Source organism: Camellia sinensis, chromosome 6 (assembly GCF_055761805.1).
Source record: "Camellia sinensis isolate YWXY chromosome 6, ASM5576180v1, whole genome shotgun sequence".
Taxonomy (NCBI): Eukaryota; Viridiplantae; Streptophyta; class Magnoliopsida; order Ericales; family Theaceae; genus Camellia; species Camellia sinensis.
The window spans coordinates 156,597,669-156,615,342 of record NC_138966.1 but is presented as its reverse complement, the minus strand read 5'-3'; the positions used below and the strand labels follow the sequence as shown (position 1 = coordinate 156,615,342).

Sequence of the window (17,674 nt, the reverse complement as noted above, 5' to 3'; positions counted from 1 at the left end):
CTATGATAGTGTGCTCATGTGAATTAAGGCATACTCATGACAAGTGTACTAATACCACAAACATAGACAACTCTCCTCGTGCAAAAATGGCATGCAAGTATCTACCCAATAAATCATTTTCATACAAGTCTACTATGCTCTCTAATTAACATATGCAAATATCATCACTGTACTAGCAAAAAGTCGCATCAGGTGAAGTAATGCAATCAAGTGAAAACAGGTATAAGCATGAATTATGAGCCAAATAGGAACGCACAAAAGAAAATATAACCCTCATCCCCCAACTTGAACATGACATTGTCCTCAATGGAAAAGTAAAGAGAAATGAGAGAAAATTACCAGAATTGTAGGTGCACATCCAGGTAGGCATAGAGTAACATATACACACTTAATTTATTTTTTTTTTTAGTTTTTATTTTATTTTATTTTATTTTTTTGTAAAAACGAAATTAATTAAATAAGTGAAGTAAAATGTCAGTAAATTAAATTAACTAAGCTATAAATTAAACTAAATTATAAAATAACTAAACTACAAAATAGACTAAAGTATAGAATAAAACAACCAGAAATAAACATTGTTTTTTTTTATATATATTTTTTTAAGTTTTTTTTTTTATAATTAAAGAGATGAAAATTAAATAAAACTTCAAAAAATAAAATAAAATAAAATAAACTAAACTACTTAGAAAGTATATGAACAATGACATCATAGAATAAGATAAAAATAAAATCACTAACTACACAAGTAGAAGAAAAATAAAAATAAAACCAAATTGCACTAACTAATTAAATTAACCAGAATCACTACGAAACAATTTAAACTAAACAAATATAACAAATAAAAAAAAAAAAACTAAATTAGGATTAGTATTAGTACCAATATTTATGAGTTTTTTTTTTTTTTGGGCGCACGTGCGCCATAAAGGGCCGCACGTGCGGTGCTCATCTTTCTCATATGCCGAGTTTGGGTCTGGTTTTTTTTTTTCTTTTTGTTTTAATATTTTAAATTATTATTATTATTATTATTATTATTATTATTATTATTATTATTATGTTTTTTTTTAATTAAATTAGTATATAAAAATAAAAATAATAATAATAAGAAAAATAAAAGGAAAACAAAATCTGCAATTTTTTTGTTTTTTGTTTTATTTTTAAATAAAATAAAATAAAATAAAAAAATTTTGAAATTCCCGCACTTGCCCCGCACCTGCTTTTAAAGCAGAGTGCAGCTCCTTCAAATGCCAAACTTCCCGCACGTGCGGGGGCCAGGCCGCATGTGCGGCAATTTCATCCCCTCGCTGATTTTTATTTTTATTTTATTTTATTTTTTGGAAACGTCAGCCCGCACCTGCTTTTAAAGCAGGGGGCAATTTGTTTTGTGAGGTGTTTTTGGCCCCATGTGCGCACAGTGCCGCACATGTGAAATTTTTTTTATATATATATATATATTTGTAAAATTGAACAAGTATAACACCTTCTTTTTTTTTTAATTTTTTTTTTAAACAACAATTAACAAATAAAACAACCTTTTTTTTTTTTTAAAAAAAAAAATCAAAACTAAGCATTTCTACCTTCAATTGACATCCGAAATAAATATAGTACATAAGAAAATAACGGAATGCCCACTAAAGGTATAATCTTCACGCGAAAACCACGGGTACTACTTTTCTCCCTAACTGTGTTTGTAACTTTCCCTATTCTCCAACAGGGTGACAGACTAGGTTGATTCGGTATCCAGAATCGAGGCGCATAAAGCTACCTCAACCTATGGGTCTGCCATACAGAGTTCAAGTCGAGGTAGTTTTGAAGCAATCTCCACACCCCTGGGTATTTAAACCAGACTCTAGTCTCGGAAATCCCAAACCTTTGCGTTCTAGGCTTTGCCATTCGAACTCTAGTTTCCACCGTCACAGTTGGTCTCCTAGGAACTCACTACAAACACGGTTAGGTGGCTATACCAGACCGTCAGATGCCGTTCGGGCACGGCTAACACCAAAGGAATTACACCTTTAGAGGATTTAAAGTCTCCTAGACGCAAATAAAGCATGACGAGAACAAAGAAAAACAAAATAACATAGAAGGGAAAGAAAAGAGAATAAGGAATCAATCTATCAATCATAATAAAATGGGTCCATCAAACCCTTGGGTAAAGGAAAATGATCCTTCCTAGTCGAGGAATTTAGTCTCCTATAATCAATGCAGCCTCGCCACCCAGCAGTGGTTCGTGTGGGGACTAACTCTCCTCCCTCATTCTCAATAACGCTGATGCCCGATTTCTTGGGCACCACTTGTGTGGGACTCACCCACTTGCTATCTGAGATGGGGTATATGATACCCGCATCCAACAATTTCAAAACCTCCTTAACTGAGACCCATCAATATCAAAATTTTCAAACCCAAAATGACCTAGACAAGCCTCTAAAGGGTCCTCTACAAGAATGGAGGGCAAAGCCTCCTCCACAATCTCATCCACAACATCCACTAATAAGCACTCCTCTCTCTCATGAGGTTGTTGGGATGCTTGGAAAATATTAAGTTTCACTTGCATGTTGTCAAATGAAACTTCTATAACCCCGGTCCGACAATTTATGCATGCATTGGCCGTAGCCAAGAAAGGTCGACCTAAGATCACCGGGATTTGTTTCTTAGAACTGGTTACCGGTTCCATATCTAACACTAAAAAGTCAACAGGGAAGTAGAACCTATCAACCTTAACTAGCACATCCTCAATCATGCCACGTGGCACTCTGAGGGACCGGTCAGCCAATTGAAGAGTGACAGTAGTGGGCTTCAACTCGCCAAGCCCAAATTCCTCGTACACAGAGTACGGCAATGAATTGACACTAGCCCCTAAATCTAATAAGGCCCTATCAATGAAATGGTCCCCTATAATGCATGCAATGGTTGGGGCACCCGGGTCCTTAAGCTTAGGAGGTGTGTCATTTAACAAGATGGAGCTTACTTGCTCCGTGAGTAGGACCTTTTGGGACACATGTGTCCTAGATTTACGCTTTTGCGTACAAAAGTCCTTCAGAAATTTGGCATATGATGGTACTTGCTTAATCGCCTCCAACAAGGGGAGGTTGATTTTTACTTGTTTAAAGACATCCATCATTACCTCCATAGATGCCGCCTTCTTATTAAAAGGGGACGGTGTATCGAGGCATTGGGGAAAGGGTGCCTTAGGCACATATGGAGTGCTAGGGACTAACTCATCCCTCTTAAGTGTTTCCTCCTCACCCTTGCTCTCATTAGGTGTACCCCCATTGTCACCCTTCTTAACTCTAGTTGCATCTGGCGTAACTGACTGAGGCTCTAACTCCCTGCCACTTCTTAAAGCAACCATCGCCTGCACTTGCTCATGTTGCTTACCATTCCCACCCGAACTCTCTGCCCTATATTGTCCCTTAGGGTTGGCCACAGTTTGACTTGGTAATTTTTCCTCCTCTCTTCGATTCATGTAGTTAGCTATTTGACTTAATTGGGTCTCTATCTTGGCAATAGAGTGAGTGTGGGAGTGAACTATTGGTGCTAACCCCTTAAGTTCTGAGAGAACTTCCAACACCTGAGTCTCAAAGACAGAGTTGCCCTGAGGAACAGGCGGGGGTTGTGGTTGCCGGTACAGTTGTGGGGGTCAATAAGGTTGCGGTGGTTGGTAGGATGATTGGTTGGCAAAATTATTAAAATTCTGCCTTGGTGGTGGAGGATTATAAGAAGTGCCTTGTGAAGGGAGTCTCCATGAGAAGTTTGGGTGATTTCTCCATCCCGGATTATATGTGTTGGAGTATGGGTCATTACCCGGGTTGGAGAATCCTTAAGCCACATTCACATGCTCTTGGACTAACTCTGGAAATTGTGATGCCGAAGGGCACTCACTCAAGTCATGAGCATGGCTCGCACATATAACACATGCCTCACAGAATTGAGGTTGATCTTGTTGGGTAGGGGCATGTCCCGTAGCTAATAAGTGGTCTATCTTGCAGGATAGTGCCTCTACTTGTTGGGCTAACTCTAGGTTTTGCCCGACTTCATAAATGCCCCCTTTTTTTGGGGCTCCAACTACGGGTTGTCGGACTTGCCGGGCTGCGGAGGCATGGTGAAGGGAATTATCACTTAAGTTCTTAAACAATTGCCATGCCTCGGCATCATTTTTAGACATAAATGTCTCACCACAGGACGAATCCACCATTTGGCGGTGTGGCTCAGTTAAGCCATAATAGAATGTTTGAACAAGTTGCTAATCAGGCACTTGGTGGTGGGGACACTGTTGGAGAAGGTCTCTAAGTCTTTCCCACGTCTCATGGAATTGCTCGCCATCCATTTGAGCAAAGTTTGTGATAGCTCGCCTAAGTTGGTTGGTTTTACCTATGGGAAAGTACTTCTCCAAAAACCGTTGCTGTAATTGGTCCCAAGTTGTGATTGAATTAGCAGGTAGAGAATTTAGCCAGTGTTTGGCTTTAACCTTTAACGAGAATGGAAACAATCGCAACATTAAGGCCTCATTTGTGAAATTTTGGATCCTCACTGTCGAGCAAATTTCCAGAAATTCATTCAAATGCTTATAAGGGTCATCATGAGTTAGTCCATAGAATGATGGGAGCATTTGTATAGTGCTGGACTTAATCTCATAATGAGCAGCAGTGGTGTTGGGTAATTGGATGCATGATGGTGATGTATATGCGGTGGGTGTAAAATAATCCTTAAGTGTCCGGTTAGGCACATTCGGGACATTAGGATCTGCCATCTCTAATGGCTCAATGTATGAATATTCAAGCCTAGGAATACGGGCAGAGGTCCTAAGTCTCCTAAGAGTCCTTTCTAGTTCAAGGTCCAAACTCCACAATTCAGGGCGACAAGAACGACGCTCGTGCATACACTACCCAAACACACACACAAGTTCCAACTCTGTGCACTAAGTATGAAAGCAAAATACCAAAGAAAGAAATACTCACAGCGGTTTAACGAAAACGCTTTACTCGTCTTACGGATGCTTGACGTGTAGACGTTGTCTCCAACCTCTGTTTGAGCTTTGACTTCCGTTTTAGCACTTTGGTGCTTTGCTTGTGAGTGTTTGCTTCTGTTTACTCACTTTAGCGTTGCAGTTTTTTTTTTTTTTTTTTTTTTATTTTTGAAGCTCGGTTGCACTCCGCTTGCACTTCAGTGATAGCTCCAATTTCAAACGCTCTGCACACTTAGCAACACCAAAAGCATAAAATCCTAAACTAAAAATTAAAATAAGAATGTAACTTTAAATTAACTAATTTCGCCAGAAGTCCCCGGCAACGGCGCCAAAATTTGGTGGGTCGTTGAACACACCAAAATTAAATACTAAACTATACCAAATTCTATCAGAATAATGGCAAGTCCAGGTATCGATCAACAGGGACTACTGTGAAATTAAATTAATTTAATTGTCAAATTCCAAATTAATTTTGATAAAAAGATTGGTTGTTTATAACCTAATTTAATAACAAATAAATTAAACTAAGGAATTAAATTATTAATAATAAATGAAATTGTGTTTACTGAATTAGGGAAAAATCCTAGGATAGAGAATTCACCACTAACCACATAATTAGGGTTTCCAATTGAAATTAATTATGCTATGGTTTGAACGGATTAATGCTTCGCAACTACAAGCTCAAAGCATTTAATAAGAAGATTATCACATTCAATGTACGAGCACGAACCATCTCAAGTAATACGAATCGTTCACTCTAAACTAGGGTAGTGATATGACTCGTTCCTCGTAGCATGGTTCGTCCCATACCTTGAATGTGAAGGAATAGAAAACTCATGTATGGATAATATTCAACAATCACAGAAGTCAAATATTTGAAAAGATAATGAAAATTATATATAAAGAATTTCTAAAACACCATACAATGGTTCAAACCTTTACATAATATAAAATCAAAAAAGAAAAACCTATTACATGGCTAGGGTTTCTTCAAAACCCTAGAAAAGGAGACTAGCCACTCATGGAGGAGTGGGAGGAGGTAGATGGAGAAGGAACCACCATGGGAGACATCTTTGAAGCTTCTTGTTTCTTTCTCTTTTTCAAACCCTAGCCTCTCTCTTTAGGTCAAAAACAATTTCAGAACCCTAATCCAGCCTTTTACTTGCCTTTTTATACTTCCAATCTCATCCAAACAGGTTTAAAACGTCGGTTTGACTTTTCCAGAAAAAGTCAATGCACGTGCGGAAAAGTCAACGCATGTGCGGGAAAGTCAACTCTGTCCAAATTCTGTCTTTTTGCTCATTTTATGCTCCAACGATGATGTACAATCTGATTGACACTCAACACACATAAAATATACAGTTTGACCAACAAGTGAAATTAAGAGATTCTAATTAACGGCCTCAATGATGTACATTTCGGCCTTAATCATTGAGAAAATAATTATTAATGATTAATTACATATTGTATCTGAAATATGAGATTTGTTATATTTTATTCTTTGATATTTACATTGTGTTAATTTATTTGTTATCTAATCTAATTCTGTTAATTATGTTGTTGAACTTAAAGATAAATGTGAAAACTCGTTTAGAATATTAAGGTAGCATTTGGTAGAGTTTTCTAAATATGATTTGAGAATAAGAGTTGTATTTTTAGTTTGTGAGTTTTGAAATTATGATTTGAGTGTAGAAAATTTGTTTGGTGAATGAGTTTTGAAAAGAGTTTTGGATTGAGTGGAAAATTTTTGATGTGACATATGACACTTGATATAAAAATTTACAACTCATAACTAAGCACACAACTCAAAATTTTATTCAAAACTCGTAATTTTTTTTTTAAAATTCTGAAATTTTTTATTATTTAAAATATAAAAAAACAAGTGCCAATTGTAAATAAATAAATAAATAAAAAGATTGCACTATATCGGTCAACCGGCTGGACATCTGGGAGGACGACCAGTGGGACGACTGGTTAACCCAAATTTTCCCGCCTTCGACAGAGTTTTCTAAAGTGAATGTGAAATAAATTTTTGAAAATGGTAACCAAACATCACGCGCAAATTAAGAGATAGAAATATATTTTGAAAACTCTTCCAAATAGAGTCTAAAATTTTAGTTCTCAAAACATGTGACATGTCATTAATGTAAAATTTCACTTACAAAATTACACTTTTAATTTTGAAAATATGTGATTTACATCATTTTGGTTTTCAAAATTACACACTTAGCAGCGTGTATTGATAGAGTTTGGTTGGGAACCAAATTGAAACACTTTTTATTTATATACACACACATATATATATTTTAATTAAGGACTAACTAAATTGGCATGATTCAAAGATTGAGACTCAAAATAACACGACTTTCACACTTTGTGGATTAAAAATGTAATTAACCCAACAATAAATTAATGGATTACGAATAAAATTGTACTCCAAAAAAGTTGTTATAGGAGAATACAATTCTTACTTGCATTAGCATGCAACTTTATAAATTTGTAACTTTTTTTTTTTATAATTTTTTTTCAACAATGATTTGTTAGTTGTGAAAGGTAAATGTAGCTCAAATAAATATGGGACCCTCCTCGCCTAATCTCATTTGTTAAGCCTGTGTCCCAGCTTATGACAAAAAATAACAAGTACATCATTCATCATATTTGATAGTAGTCCCTATTGGTAGTTTTAATTTTTTTTTAGCCGACATGTAATAATTGTATTTTAATTTCAATTTTAAGTATTTATTTCAATAATATCCTTTAATTTTCATTTTTTAATATATTTATAATTAGTTATATAGTTTTGAAAAATACTTTTTATTTTGACTTTTCAAATGTAACTAACATTTTGGAACATTCCAAAAATTTTTAAAAAAATGACTTAACAAAATGAAACAGAGAGAGTAATATGTTTACTTTTAAAGAGATATTTCAAACAATATTCTTGTAAGCAAACATTTAGTCATATTTAAGATCCGGCCATGCTTCTCTTCTGTCCGTGAACAAACTGGAGCATGTTGTTGGGTTTGTGGAGGCTCATTACGGATTTTGTTTTGATAATTCGAATTGTTCAATGTGCAGAACTTATCAAGTACTTTATCTTTGTAAAAAATCACATTAATTGGATATCGATAACTACTTGATCGGATCAGATTTCTATCAACAGTAAATAAAATTTTCAAAATAAATTATTGACAAAATCCTGATTCGATCAAGTAGCTATTGATATCTGATCAAAGTAATTTTTTATAAGGATAAAGTACTCAACGAGTTTTACACATTGCACGATTCAAATTATTGAAACAAGACCCGTGGTGAGTCCTACGGGCCCAACAATACCGTCTAATTCACAGAGTGGACTGGAGATAAGCCTGACCCTTTAAGTTGCTGTTTGGCGTTGACTTTTTTGAGTTGAGACTTTTTTAGTTTAGGACTAAAAAGTTCGTTTGATTTGATTTTTTTTGATTTTTTTAACTTTTGTGAGAGAAAAAGTAAAATGATTATGATTTAGATGTAACATTTTATCTTATTAACTTATTTAGTTTATTTTGTCTTTTATACTTATTTAACTTATTTTGTCTTTTATATTTTTTTAACCCAATTAAATTAGCCAAACGACGGCTAAGAACTACTACATACATTTTGAGTTCAACTACACGATGACTTCTTTTTGTATGTCTCAAAAACACGACAGCCTGGTCATTTTTCAATTGGGAACTCTTCATCATCAAGTGTGGATCAATTTTGTTCCCCATTCTTAATCCGAATTTAGATACAAACATACATTATAGCAATTGAAATTGCATCTAGTTGTTTTGATATTTACCAATTGTAGTTTTGAGCAAGATTTTGGCTGAGAAGTGAATGTCGTTTTATACAATTTTCTTTTTTGTTGAAATGAGAATGTCAATTAAATAGCTTAGGTTTACCTTTTCTTTTTGGTTGAAATGGGAATGTCATTAAGGCTTGGTTTGGCATTCTTGTTAGGCTATATAATCACAAAAGACAAAAAAAAAAAGTTACAAAATCACAAAAAGACAAAAAGCTACAAAAGTACCAAACTATCCCATATATAAACAAAAAGTCAAAAAAGCATCATTCTATACTAAGGGCAATTTTGTCATTCCAAAGCCAAAAAGTCAAAAAAACCAAACAAGAATACCAAACGACTAAAAAAGTCCCAAGCTAAAAAAGTCAAAAAGTCAACTAAAAAAGTCATTGCCAAACAACCTCTAAATAGCTTAGGTTTACCTTTTGCTGCTGTAACATGAAGTCACTGAAATGGTGGTTGTGGGTTCTAATCTAACAAACTGATTCTAGAAGATTATGAATAATGAAGAGAAGAGACCCCTGTTTAAATGAGATATTTGTTGATAATTTTATGTAACATCTATTTATGACTGCACTTGACACTTGAATGGGTTTTTTGCATCCAACTAGTATTTTTTTCCCGCAATTTTCTTTTGATTTTAGTGATTTTTTTTTTTATAAAAAAAAAAAAAAATTAGTGTCATTTTTTTCTGACAACTCTTTTGGTTAGCTTAGTACGGAAGGAAATGAATCAACTGATTGATGAAAAAAAGTAAATAGTACTATAGATAATTTGTTTGAAATAAGTGGACTTTCTTGAAGGGACTGGCTTCTCTCCGGTCTCAAATTGGACTGGAGAGATGCTGTCCAGCCCATTGAGCCATTTTAAGTCCCATTTGATGATCCGAACAACTCACATTTCTGTAGTTTTTATTAAGTGTTTTGCACAATATCAAGGTTTATAATTGTGAGAACAAGAAGAGCATAATACAGTAACAGAAACAAATATGATCAATTGATCTAATATAAACATAATCCTGGAGCAAGAAACAGAATTTAGAAATGTTAAAAGCACAGCTCAACATACTTCCCCAAAATCAGAATCATTGATTATTTTTTAACTATTTAATTATTGGAAATTTACAACCCAAAACCATATGCTACTTTCCAGTGCAAGTGTCAATCCCAAGAAGTCAACTAGTCTTTATTCCCGAAGAATTGTTGTTAAAGAAACGAACATTACCACTGACAACAAAGCTTTAGGCACATTAAGACAACCACAACTGAACCAAACAATGGTCTAACATGAAGTCATAAATATTATACCTGATTGAATATGTATCTTACAAACATAAAGTACCTGGAGCAGCCTTTAAACACCTGTGACTGGGTTCGACTGCAACTGCGGTGCTCAAAGAGTAAGATGATCCATGTTCTTTGCGTTTCCAGACATTACATAGCCTGATCTATCTTTTTGATCATCATAGGGGTTTGCCCTGAAACTAGAGCTAGCCTCTTCGGTGTCAGAAGCGCCTGGTCTTTCAGTTAGGAACTGTTCCCAAAACATATCATTCACTCGTGCCGGAGGAGGAGCTGGAAGCCCTTGAATCTTAATTGGTGCTTCTTGTGAGGAAGACAAAGTTGCATCATCATCAGAGAAGGCTCTGTTACTTGGGGAAACTCTAAAATCAGTCACCTTACCATTGACATTGGATCTTAACTCAGGAGATTTACCAATTTCATGACCTAGTTGTATCCTAGCTGAAGATTGACTATTGTCAACCTGCGACAGCGAAGATGCCAGTGTAAGATTTAAATGGCAGGAAATATGGCCATCACCTTCTTCATTAGAGGTCAAATTTTGCTGCAAGGACTGCAGTCTTGGACTTCCACTGCCTCCTTTGCGCGACAAAGTTGAATCCATCATAAACATGAAAGACGTTCCAGTGTCTGATAGCTCCAATGTTTTGGGGGCAAACGGAAGCCCACCAGCTCTCATCTGTGCATCTTTTGGGTAACCTTCAGATAGTCTCCTTTGAGGGCTTCCCCCATCTTCATTGGAACTCTGTGTGCTATGTGAAACCAAGTTAATATCTGAAACAGACGGTGATAACTCTAATCTTAACTTGTTTGAGAAATCTTGGTGGAAAACGTGCCCAAACTCGGGCCTAGAGCTGCTATGGTTGTCCACAAAGCTGTTCTCTGGAACTGGCTGGGAGTAATCAACTTGAGGTAGACGCCTTTTCTTATTATATGCTGAAAAATCCATAGCTTCAAGTTTCCGAGCAAGATGTTCAACAAAATTCTGGTTCTGAATTGCAGTTTCTAAATAGTTCAGCAACTTATCTTGCCTCTGTTCCATACCATTTACCCGCTGAGTTGAGTCTTCCAACTGAAGCTTTGCAGCAGATAAAAGTGCAGCTTTCTCGCATGCCGCTTTCTCAAGTGCAACTTTCTCGCGTGAAAGCTTATCTATTTCTTCCTCAAAAGCTGCTCTCTCTTGGTCAACTGGAGTACCGTGAGGGTGACTGTGGCTGTGAATGGGTTTCCTGCGATGTATATTCTTTAGGAGATGCTTTTGATCTTTCACAAAATCTTCATTTGCAAATTCCCATCTTTCTGGATCAATCTTTCGAAATCCCTATTAACAGAATATATCCATAAGATATCGTTAACTCAAATAAATTACAAAGTAGAACTCAAACTTCAGAGGATTATATGCAAACCAATGTATTAAACAATGAAAGAATTTGAGTCAAACACAATGCAATATTAAAATTTTTCCCCACATGAAGCGTCTATCAGTTTGGACTTTTGAGGGCTCTGTTTTACAAACATATGGACAGTGGATACCAACACGAAACAATATGGATAAGCTGACATGACAAACATTGACAACACAGCACTAAATAAATGTACATCTTTTACTAGTAAATGTATTATGTGGGAGTGGGATACTTGTCCAAAAAAAATGTCTATTGTAAGTGGGACAAATATAAAATCATGATTAGTTTATGAAACATTTGTGCTAACAAATGCATAACTCAGAAGATGAACATCAATAAAAATAATACACACACTGTCGTGCAATAATACTGCTCCTTGGTAAATGTCTTCCTTTCCTTTTTAATTTTTTAAATATAGCTACTACATTCCTTTTCAAGATTAACTGTGCATGTTACATGTTTACATTGTTTGGGCCATGTGTCTGATTCTTTTTGAAAAGGTGTTCAACATGTATAAATTGTGTCCAGAACAATTCTATATGTTTTGCATTTGACATTGCTCATTGCATGAAGTGTGTGCACTTCATAGGTTTATTTATCTATTTGGGGGCTGACAAGAAAATTGCAACACTGAATATATAGCACTGACAGAAAAAAGATATGAGAGAACATAGACAAAAAAAAAATAAAAGACAAATGCCACTCTGCCTCCACAGAAGGGTGCCAGGAATATGAACAAGTATATCTAATTGGAAGACTTGATAAAACTCAGTAGTTCTAAAATATTAATGGAAACAAATTCTGGTGGAATAACTCTATTTCAAATCATGTCAGACTGAAACAAGAGAAATTAAGATTGTAGAACGAAATCCGCTAACTGCACCTATTGAATGTGAAAGTAAATTACAGCAATTAATGAAATTTTGTAACACAGGTTAAGCAGAAGCTTAGCTCTGGACATTTTTTATTCATTCCCCAATGAAAAACAATCATGTAATGCATAACAAGTGGGGCAAGAAATATCTAGCCCAGGTCAGCAACCCACAGTTTTATATGGCAAATTGGCCATAGTTTTCCCAGTGTGCAGTTCAACATATGCTTTATGCAAATACATCCAATTACAAGATGAACAAGGACTGGAGATAATTCCAACAATATTAATGCATAGACACATGCATGAGTTTCAAAATGTAACCAGATATTTCATCAAATTTGAAAATGAGTTGACCAGATGCATTTAATAAAATCCTTTGTATGTTGATACTAAACTGTTTTCAATCCATTGTCACAAATTGTGTGAGCAATTTTGGGCTGAATAAAACACAATTAATGATTGTTGGTATGTGATAGTGAGGTGGTCAGTCGTGAACCTCTAGCAAGATTGTGAACACTTCAATGGATAGGGATTGCCGGAGGCGGAAGAAAAGAAAATCAAGGCAGCCTTAAAGGGAGAGAGGGTGGCAGTGAAAGAGCATTGTCAACAGAATAGAGGAAAATGACAACCAGAGTTTTGTGTGTTCTACGTGCATGGATAGTCTCTTATATAGGCTCCAAGACAGTTGGAGACCAGCTCACCTATAGACTGGTGGTCAGCCTCAGCTCGACATAGCGTAGGTAATAGGCCTATCACAGTGTCCCGTGATTCAGATCTTAGAGGATGTATCATGGCATGACATAGAAGAGCCTTAAATTATTCCAAACTTGGGCCAGTTTGATTTTTAGGTAAAGTTTCAAGCAATTGCTCTCACCTGATGTCATGTTTCCACGTTACTCACTTCAAAGTTATGGTAATGATGAAGAATTAAAAAATTTAAATGACAAAGATTGTAATTTTCTTTGCAAGCATTTACCATTGTTGTTTACAACACGTAAGGTTTAACCTATATGCAATCAACGCTTTGGTAAAATTCATTTAATTTTGTTGAAGGTATGAAGGAAGGATAATTGAAAGAAGCTAGAGAATATACATGGTTTATTGAGAAAACTCTACAACCTGACCATGAAGTTGTGATTGAAAAATATGAAAGAATGAACATAACTCATGGTAGTCACCAAACCAGTTTGATCAAAGTGAAGGTTCAAACAGAATGAGTAGGTTTATACTGTACAGGGAAATGTGCCTTTTCATTGGTTTGATGCATTAAAAATTTCATGTGTTAAAAACGTTCTTAAACTTGTACTTGCATTGTAAAGTAAGTCAGTGCAGAACATGCTCAAATTGTTGATTAATTGCATCAATCCCACTAAACAAGAAGAAGCCTACCATGACTATTTCATTAAAATTTTGAATAATTACATTACCCCTACCCTATATTACTGGATCAAAGTACAAATTTTTCTAAGAGTTACTAGATTGCTTGCCAGTTGCCACCATCTTTTGGTTCACCAAAGCAATAAATAGGAGATTGTGCTCAAAATTAACAACAGGTGGTTGTAACCAATGCTTCAATTCAATGAACTTTTATCAAGTATTTGTTTTACGAGAACTACCCAATTCACCAAGTATTATTCTGCACCACCTATGCAACTCAGAATTGGCTAGCAAAAGAAATACACCTAAAATAATTCAAAATGCACATGTGGAACTCAGTTTCTCAGTCCTCTATCTATAAACCTTGATCCAAACTCACTCATGTTTAACAGAGATATTCAATTCATAAAATAAATAAATAAAAATCACTAGCTTTCCAATTCCCCTGAAATTCTCCCTCTTCAAATAAAACATTTCCAAAAAAAAAAAAACAAACCAAAACGAACCTAACCACATCGAAGGACATGTATGATGATTCTAAAAACCAAGATTTCTCAGGTACATAACTTCAACCCCTCAATTCCACATCATATAAGAAAAAACAAAACAATTGAATTTTTAACTTACATAAGTATTGAGTTGTCTGATGAAGCTGGAGAAGTTGTTGTGCTTGAAGTAGGTGGGAAGAAGGACGCGAGCGAACTCGGGAGGGTTCCAGACCACGAAGCTGTTGTTGTTGGAACTCCAGGAGACGATCTCGTCGGTGTTTGAGTCATCCACCATGTCGTAAGTCTTCAGAAGAAATGGTGCCGGTCCTCCTCCGGAAGCTACGTCCATTTCGTACGGACAATTGATTGATTAATTGATCCTCTGGTTTGGTTTCAAGAAGTAATTTTCCTGGGTTTGTTCGTATATGGAAACCCTAATTTGGAGAGAGAGAGAGAGAGAGATAGAATTTGCAGAGTCGAAGAGAGGGAAACTTTAGATAGAGAGAGAGAGAGACGACGTGTTGTTGACTGAAGAATTTTGGTGTTAATCGGACTGGAAGTCTATTCGGTATTGAGGGCAGGTCACCGTGCCACCGGTCAAATTTATAAAATTAAAATTCTCTCTTTATTTTAATATTTATATTTCCACCCTAAAATTATATCATTAATTTTCGTATTTTTTTTTTAAAATCTACACTATATATTAAGTAAAAGAAAAATTTTAATCATAAGTCTTATGGGAGTTTTAATCTCCTAATCTAAATTTCTTGATTTTTTGATTTAAAAAAAAATAAAATCTTAGCATTTATTAACTTCTCCCAACTCCCAAGTCTTACCATCATAATAACACTTTAATGTATTAAGTACAAGCATAAAATTTTTTTTTTTTGAAATCCAACACATATGAATTTCTTAAAAAGTTCCAGCACATATGATTATTATCCTTCATAATAACATTTTTTTTAAAAAAATCTTAGCATTTATTAACTTCTCCAAACTCCCAAGTCTTACCATCGTAATAATACTTTAATGCATTAAGAACAAGCATAATTTTTTTTTTTTTGAAATTCAACACATGAATTCCTTGAAAAGTCTCAACACATATGATTATTATCCCTCATAAAAACATTTTAATGCATTAAGAATAAGTATAAAAAAAATTTCTTGAAAAGTTCAACACATATGATTATTATCAAAATATTAAACTTTAATATAATATAATAAAAAAAAGACATTTAATTCCTTGAAAAGTCCAACACATATGATTATTATCAAAATATTAAACTTTAATATAATATAAAAAAGAAAAAAAAAGACATTTAAAAAAAAAATTTAAAAATCACAATTCACATATATAAATAATTGTAAACACAATTCGTGCATAGCACGGGTGATATGCTAGTTATCACAAATAACAAATCCAAAAAATTCTCAGCTACCCCTTTCCTACCATCTCCATTGGCTAATATTAGGGATTGTTTGGAATGACCTAAATAAGTATACTTTTTGTCTTTTTATAAAAAGATGTGCAGAAAAATAGAGAGGTGATGTGATGAAAAAAGATAAAAAAATGAATTATTTTTTAGTTACCAAACTCGGTCTTAATATCTGGCACCTTCCTTCTCACCTTGCCTAAATTGGACATGTAACTATTAAATTTAAAAATTTTAACTTTTTTTTTTTCTTCTTTTGAAATCTCAAATTGTTGCCCTCTCTCACTCGGTTTACACAGGTGAGTTGACAGACAATTTGCGATAGTAAGACAGAAGGTTGGGGGTGGCATATTTTGCAATAATGGATTGGAGGAGCCGTGGTGGTGGGGTGAGAAGTAGAGTAAGAGAAGGGTTGGGAGGGAAGTCGGAGATAGGAATGACTATTTTAATTCGATCCGCGGGAGTTTGTTCATATCCGTTTGAATGGGACAGATTTTATCTACATTGACACTTATATGGGGCGGGAGTTTGTTCATACCCGTTTGAATGAGACAGATTTTATCTACATTGATACTTATATGGGGCGACGGTGAATTATATTTTGGTCATCCGTGACAGAGGTGGAGTGGGGGTAAGTTTTGCCTCTCTCGATCCAAATCCCATCCGATATAATTAATAATATATATATATATATATATATATATATAAAATATAATTAAATATAAGAAAAGAATATTAAAAATTTGTGATTCTGTTTAAATATAAATAAATAATAACCATAAAAGTCTCATTATTTATATATATGGAAATAAGAAAAATTATTTAGTATGTTAAGCATTTAAATGATTCTAAATTTTTTTGACTAATTGAAATGTGGTTAGGTATTTGCGGGGGCGGGAATGGAGTTGAAAAATTTCATCCCGTAGCAAGGGTAGGGCGAGGATCGGGTGGAGTTGGTCCATGGAGACGGGGACAAGGAATGGCAAATCCGCTCGTAGCCATCCCCAGTTAGAGGTGGTTTCAATGGTGGTTGGATGTGATGGTAATTGTGGATTAGAGTTTGGAAGATTAAGGAGAATGTATAGAGAACAAAAAGTTTAAGGAAAATACCACTTTTTTAATTTATGAGAGTGTAAATAGATTAAAAAAGTGCAAAACAAATATAATGATAAAATTTCATGGTATAAATACAATCAGTGTGTTTGGTTTGAGTTTTTTGAATTAAGTTTTTTGAAAATTGAATTTTTTAGTTTTCGTATTTTTTTGTTTTTAGTGAATATTTTTAAAATTTTAAACATTTTTTTTACTTTTTTAGATGCACCTTACTTAGATGTATTTAAAAAGTAAAAAGTTTGTGAAAAAATATTTTTAAAAATTAATAAATACATAAAAATATAAAAAATGTACTGAATTCTCGTATTTGGTATTTAGTGAATTTTTAAAAGATTTTTTTCAATTTTGTTTTTACTTTATAGATATATATATGTTAGGTATGTCTAAAAATTAAAAAAATTGCTCAAAATATTAAAAAAATTCAGTAAAAATAAAAAAATATGAAAAATAAGAAAATAAAATTTTTTGAAAAGTGGTAACCAAATATAATAATTTTTTTTAATAAAATTAGTAGGATAAATTACACTTACACTCTCTAAAATATGACCTTTTTGTCAGAGACTCAATGTTCTTTAGGGTTTGATTGGCAAATGGTATTGAATGGAGATTTGGTGGCCAGATTTGAAATTATACATATAGAGTGGAAGGAGGTGGTGGTGCAAAAGAGGAAATGAAAGGGGTGAGAGAGGGAAAACACGATTGGAAAAAGATGGGGATGTTGGAAAAAAATGATTTTTGGTGATTTTAATTTAATATTAAAGTGTGGTGACTTTAATTAAATATTAAAGTAGGTCCCAACTATTTATTGTGTTGGGTCCAAGTGGGCCAAAAAATCATTGAGAATTGAATAAGAAATTGTCAAGAAATTGCCTCATGATGTTAGATTCATGAAT

At 34.3% G+C, this 17,674-nt stretch overlaps 1 protein-coding gene across 1 annotated transcript; it reads right to left on the bottom strand.

The window, feature by feature from the left end:
- Positions 1-9,857: 9,857 nt before the first annotated feature.
- AT-HSFA5 (winged-helix DNA-binding transcription factor family protein) lies at positions 9,858-14,858 on the bottom strand. The gene is made up of 2 exons (XM_028271344.2): positions 14,375-14,858; positions 9,858-11,411 (listed from the first exon to the last, which is right to left on the bottom strand). The coding sequence occupies exons 1-2, from the start codon at positions 14,582-14,584 to the stop codon at positions 10,182-10,184; spliced, it is 1,440 nt and encodes a 479-aa protein (XP_028127145.2). The 5' UTR covers positions 14,585-14,858; the 3' UTR covers positions 9,858-10,181.
- Positions 14,859-17,674: the final 2,816 nt, after the last annotated feature.